Source organism: Phaethon lepturus, unplaced genomic scaffold (assembly GCF_000687285.1).
Source record: "Phaethon lepturus isolate BGI_N335 unplaced genomic scaffold, ASM68728v1 scaffold1576, whole genome shotgun sequence".
Classification (NCBI taxonomy): domain Eukaryota; kingdom Metazoa; phylum Chordata; class Aves; order Phaethontiformes; family Phaethontidae; genus Phaethon; species Phaethon lepturus.
Window position 1 is genome coordinate 59280 of NW_010543852.1, and position 6060 is coordinate 65339.

Genomic DNA, 6060 nt, shown 5'->3' on the forward strand with positions numbered 1-6060 from the left:
GTTTGTTTAAACTAAAACAAATGCAGCTTTTGCAAAGGACACCTGAGGCGCTGTGAGTATTGGAATTACTGTCTATGTATACTAAAGAATTAAAGTTTCTTAACTAGAAATCAATCGAACACGTTCCAATGAAGGAGGGGAAAAAAAAAAAGTCAGAAAACTGCATCTCTCCTTCCCCATGCCCACTACAAAACCAAACCCAAAGCATTTTGAAGTCTCAAAGCATTTCCATTTCATTCTGTTTTAACCAGAAAAACTGCCATAACTCCAGCAACTTGAGCTGTAATTTGATAGCCTGCCTTGTACCAGATCAAGTTCTGAGCTACACATATCCGATGAACCTTCTGAGATCCACTTATCTCAGTCACACAGTTATGAGGAAAGACAGGCTTTAGTACTCAAATAAGTAGCAACAATAAGAACAGTAGCTCCTGTTCTGAAAGGGAACCACAAATAGGAAAAGAGTTATGCTCAAAACATCGACACTTACCAATTGCAAAATGATTTAATGAGTATCACTGTCAGTTTATTTGCAGACTGCAACTCTTTTAGTGCTCAGTTTCACTGGGGTCTCTTAAGATCAAATCTGTCAAAGGAAACTGCAGCAAGTTCTAGTTTTTTTATGACATTTCTCAGTCCTTCTGTTTTATGCCACCAGCATGCTAGAACTATATGTTGGTAAGACAATGTCATCCAGGCAAGACCTGGAACAGGTTTCATTTAACTAATGTACCCTACAGAGCTCTACTGTGTGACATTCGGATTGGACGCCTTGTTTACCTAGTAGTGTTGTGCATGACCTCATGTGCTAGCTTGACCAAGTCCAAACAGCTTCTCTACCCTTGATCACATGCAGTCCAGAACTGACATCCTCATATTAGCATATAAACCTCTTTGTCACCAGGGATTCAAATAAACAATAATACAGTGAACAGATTAAGGATGAAACTGCAAACAGCTCTGGCATGGAGGCAAATTCACGGGGCGTACAGTAAATAAAAGGAAAGAGGAAAGCCCAAGTGAAATATTTCATATATTTTAAGCCCACATCTTTTATCACCCATTCCATCGCAAAACTATGCAATCAAGGAGATTTCCGGTTTGAGTTTGGGGAAGTTTTTTTGTTTTGCAGGGTTTTGTTTTTTGTTTTACTAGCTGTTACTTCAGGATAGCAGTGAAAGATCATGACCCCATTTCCACTCCTCCAGAGTCTGGCAGGGCTCTCTTTGATGTTTCTAATGTCATGTAGCCTTGTGGATCATATCACCTTTCCCATGAAAACACAGGGATTATCTTTCTCCACTACTTTGTATTCTCCCTTACACGAACAAACGACACTTCCTGCTATTCTTCCAACTGTGAAAAATAGCTGCTTATATCGTATAGAAAGCCAGTAGCCTTGTTTGTTAACCAGCTGGTTTGCTTTAAGTTGTTACTTACTTGCTTATAAAAATCAAATTTCCCAGGAATTTTCCAGAAAAATAGTTCTTACCTTTGCATTCCCAACATAAGCTAGAAATGCTACAATAAATTAAATAGCTTCCTGGGCACATGTAGCTCTTTAATGAATTGTGTAGTACAAAAAAAAAAATACAACAGGGCTAGTGTGAAAGAAATTGTTATTGGGTTAAGATAGAAAGGCATATGGCTCCTTTTCATCCAAACTCAATACATTAAAGCCTAACCAGATGTGCTCATTTTAGAAAGACCATAGTTAGTAAACTCACAGACATATTTTCTAAGTAACGGTAATCTCACAGGTTTACATTTTCTTTAACGAGCTTTTCCACAGCAGAAAGCAAAGATTGTTCCAGAAACAAAAAACCATGGAAGATATCTAGTCTCTTCCCAGAGATCCACAAAACTTAACAGGACAGAATTTCCTCCTTGCTGGTCCCTTTATTTATTTTATTTTCTCTCAACAGCCATGCATAAAATGTTGATAAAGTCAAAGGATTAATTTTATCTCCCGTTCTCACAGTTTTTAGGTACAAAGCAGCTTCCTGGAAAAGTTTATACATTTAGGGATGTCTGGACCTGCTAGATTCTCAAAACAAGAGAGTCCCAAGTGATATCCATTGAATTTAGGTCACACTCATCTATGGGAATATGTCCTTCAGTAAGGAGGATAAGTGCTTGTAAGGCATTTGTGGTTTAAAAGATAAATCTCCTTCCTACATAATACTAAAATCCATTCTACAAATTTCTTCACCAAGAAGAAAACTATTGTGCTTACTTTGCAAACAGAATGGCACCTCGGTGACACTTCTTCAACAACAGCTGCCAAGCGAAGATAACTGCAGTACTAGCAGACCCTGGACAAAGTGTTTGTCAGAGGAAGAAAAGACTCTTTCCATATCCCAGCATGTCTGGAAAGCACTCTCTATACCCCTAGGACCACGATACATGTGAAATTAAGTTATCTCACTGCTATTTTCAAGTCCAGATGAAATACAGGGTGCTCTTCAAACCCGAGAGCCCAACTCCTTCAGGACAGACCCACATCATCCTGCCATTCCCATGCAGATTGCATCAGCAGCCCCTTGTGCAGTCAGATCTTACACAAAACTAAACACTGAACCTGCTGCTCCTGCCAAAACTTCGCCTCCTTATTTTGCGTATAGCAAGTGTAGCAACAAACTAAGCCAAAGAAGAAAGAAATGCCCTGCAAATGTGCCTGATCAAAAGTAAATAAAATACATATTCCTGGCACCAGGTCTTGAAGGCCTGATGGTGCTCAGACTGACAAATCATGCCAAGCAAGAAGTTCTGAGCTTTCACACAAAAAAGTTCATCCACCTGTCAGGAAAACAAAGAACATCTGAAGCCAAGCAACACCACTTTAACTGGTTGAATATTAAAAAAAAGAAAAAAAAGAGTGGAATTGCAGCGACACCAATGTAAGTAAGGACAGGAATGAACTGACCTTCACATACACTAGGTAGTGCTCGCACTTTTCCTGCATGTATGACAGTTGTAACTTCTCTGTGATCTGCCCCACTGTCTCTCCCGAAGTCACAAAGTAAACTCTGGGTTGCTGGCTCTTTTCTTTCTTTGCCACATCAGCAGTCAAGTTATAATTCAGACCTGTTTTAAAAAGGAAGAAGAAAACAAAGGATGTCAGTGAACAATAGTTATTTTCTAGTCACCTATCAATGGATCCTGTTGCCCCCGGGGCATGTGTGCTTGAAGAAAGGTCAACCGTTGCAGGCCCTCAATCAATCACTAAGTTTCCTGTGGTTGCACAAAACCAAATCCAATTACTAATGTACTCCCAGGTTTCATGCCACTCAGTTCCCCAGCCCATCCTTTCCCATAGGAAATGATGCATAAAAATACATCTAGGCACACATACTTCATTAAAAAAAAAGAAACAAAAGATGCTTAAACTGTGTTGCTAACATAAAAAGCAACAACATAACACAAACAACAGCAACAGCAACCTCAAGCTTTGTTTTCCTTCTAGAACAGCAGAAACCATGCAAATGTCAACCAGGATGTGGCACTTCCTGACAATTAGTTTTGCTGATTTGCAGTCATCTTTGCATTTAGACCTTAACTAGAGGTCCCTACCTTGCACTCAGTATCCTCCCTCTTAGCTGTTACACATCCCTAGCAGTTTATAGAAGACATACCCAAAAACTAATGAGCTGTATCTCTGTAAATCCTGTTTCCTGCTGTTCTGCAGGATAGGTAGCTTAACACAATTGGTTGGTTTGTGACTGGATGCATCTGTGTCCAAAAAACCACTTTATTTGTTACCTGAAGTAGTTGTACAGTGATTGAATAATCCAAGCTGACTGGTCCTTTCCTCTTGGCAAATGCAACAACAACAGGAGCAAACAAACTGCAACAGAAGCATGAACGCTTGTTCTGCTGCTTTCTACAAACAAGGGAAACACTGACTGTGAGCTCCTTTCATCATCACAGACCACAGCCTGTACTGATTTCCGCCGTTATCAAGGCAATAATGGGAATACCACGCGACTGGCTCACTATAAATGGCTTAATTAGTTGATAAGGTTTGTAAACAACAGCCAGCACCAGCTCCTGTGCTGATTCGTTACATATGTAGCGTGCTTGCCAAATTATTGCTTTGGCTTTTATTTATGTTTTAAGTCCTAAATGATTGGTACCAGATAATATGCTCCCCATAAATGTAAACTTTTTTTAAGCCACAGTTTTATAAACAATCAGTGTAAACGTAACACATTCCTGGAGTGAGGTCTTCTATACCAAATTTCAGCAAGGGGTCTTTGCTGGGTTTTTATTTAGTTTTGTGGTGGTGGGGTTTTTTTAATCAATGAAAATCCTAATCTCTCTAAATTAACACTGCAGCCAATGCTACCACTTCCAAACATTTCTCCACCAAAATTTCACTATTTTGAAGAATTTATGTAATGATATTGTAAAACTTTGTGCAACAGTCTCTGTCAACATTCATAATTCACATAATTCAAAGCGATCTCACTTTCATTTGTGGAGTGTTGCATTCTGATAAAAAGCTCACTCACAAGTTCACATAAAGCAACCAGAAACATACCCTAGGTAGTAAGAAAAGCCACAGTTAGGCTGAGGAATCAGCCTAACTACCATCACAGAGCTCCACCTGAACTTTTTTTGCTTGCTTTTGGCAGAATAACTTGCTGAGAAGGAAAATGCCTTGAAAGTGTTTCAAACTCTGACAAGCTGAGCACCAAAAACTCTCACTGAAGTGGTGTTTGCTCAGTCCCACTGAAGAGCACCACCTAAACAGGAACACAAAGATTAGCCTGTTTAAAATCCCAGCGGTCTCTTTAACTTTTTTTTTCTTTTTTAAAGTGTGCGCATCCCACACTCATCCCCAATTGTCTCCCTTCCTCTTTCAAGACCTCACATGCATGCATGCATGCTGAGAGCTACACCAGCGTCACAAAAATAAAGACAAGAAAACCCATTAGCAAACCCAGGCTCTGCGCAGGCAGAGGCAAAAAGCCCTGCTGGGAGACGCAGCCCTCTTCAAAGGAGGAACACCAAAGGAAGGAAGGGCTGCAGAGCTTGCAGGGGCTCCTGGGGAGGCTCGGAGGCTCTCCGAAGGAAGGGCGACGTATTACTGACGCTGAACAATTCCTCACTGCAGGCACAGAGACGCGTCCCAACGCAAACCCCGTAGCAGGCCTCTGAGCAAAGCAACCCTAGCTACCGTCTCTCCGAAACAGCAGTGGATGTTTTCAATCAAGCAGCACAGTTCCCATCCTCCCCCCGGCTTCCCCTTTATTTTGACAACTTGTTTCTATGTTATATCTAATGATGTCACATCAGTGGAAAAACTGAAATATCATGAGTAAGGTTTTTTCTTTTCCCCCTCCCCAGCTTCATTGCTTCCAAAAAGCAGCCGAGGTGGGAAGATAACTAGCCAAACTTAGCACGGCTGGTGATGTAAGTTCCTCCTGCTCACTCCAGTAGATCGGGAGGCAAGGTTTCACTAGCGAATTAACTCTTCAGGTAATGCCTTCAAATATTTGTCCAGCAGCTTTAAGCACATCTGGTTACAAATGTTTCTGGGGATCTGCCCGCCCAATTTCACACGATCAAAATAAAACTCTGGCATGGATCTGATGAGCTCAGATGAAGGGCTTGATTTATCTAATGACTATTCCTTTTCCATGAGCAAAGTTAAATGCCTAAAAGCTTCAGTAACAGCTCCGTCTGAGAAATTTTTGGTCATACCTGCAAGAGGACCACCAGCCAGCAGACCAGGCAAGTTACTCCAGCCAGTAACAGACAAACAAAGTAAATGGCAGAAGGCATTTTATAATGGATTTTTACCCTAAGTGGCATGTACATACTCATGAAGCAAGAGTTGCCCCCTCACAGGGCTGAAGGCAGTGTGGAAGCAGAGAGGAGTGAGGCAAAACTGCCAGAAACTGGGCAGCAGTATGCTGTGAGCCAAAATGGGAATAGCAGCTGGCTGTGCTAATGGAGGGGTTACACACACCGTGCTGCCGCACATCCCTTTGTCGCCCACTCAGATGATGCTACAGCACACAAAAAGCAAGCAGTAAAATGCTCAGAAGGAAT

General features: G+C 41.2%; 1 protein-coding gene across 1 annotated transcript in view; it reads right to left on the bottom strand.

The window, feature by feature from the left end:
- Window positions 1-2926: 2926 nt before the first annotated feature.
- LOC104621845 (integrin alpha-9-like) overlaps window positions 2927-6060 on the bottom strand; it is a gene marked incomplete at both ends in the record, with an annotated part of 43928 nt that continues 40794 nt past the window's right edge. The window contains one exon of the mRNA XM_010288453.1: window positions 2927-3087. Coding sequence (XP_010286755.1) covers window positions 2927-3087 — 161 coding nt within the window. The remainder of the gene's footprint in view (window positions 3088-6060) is intronic.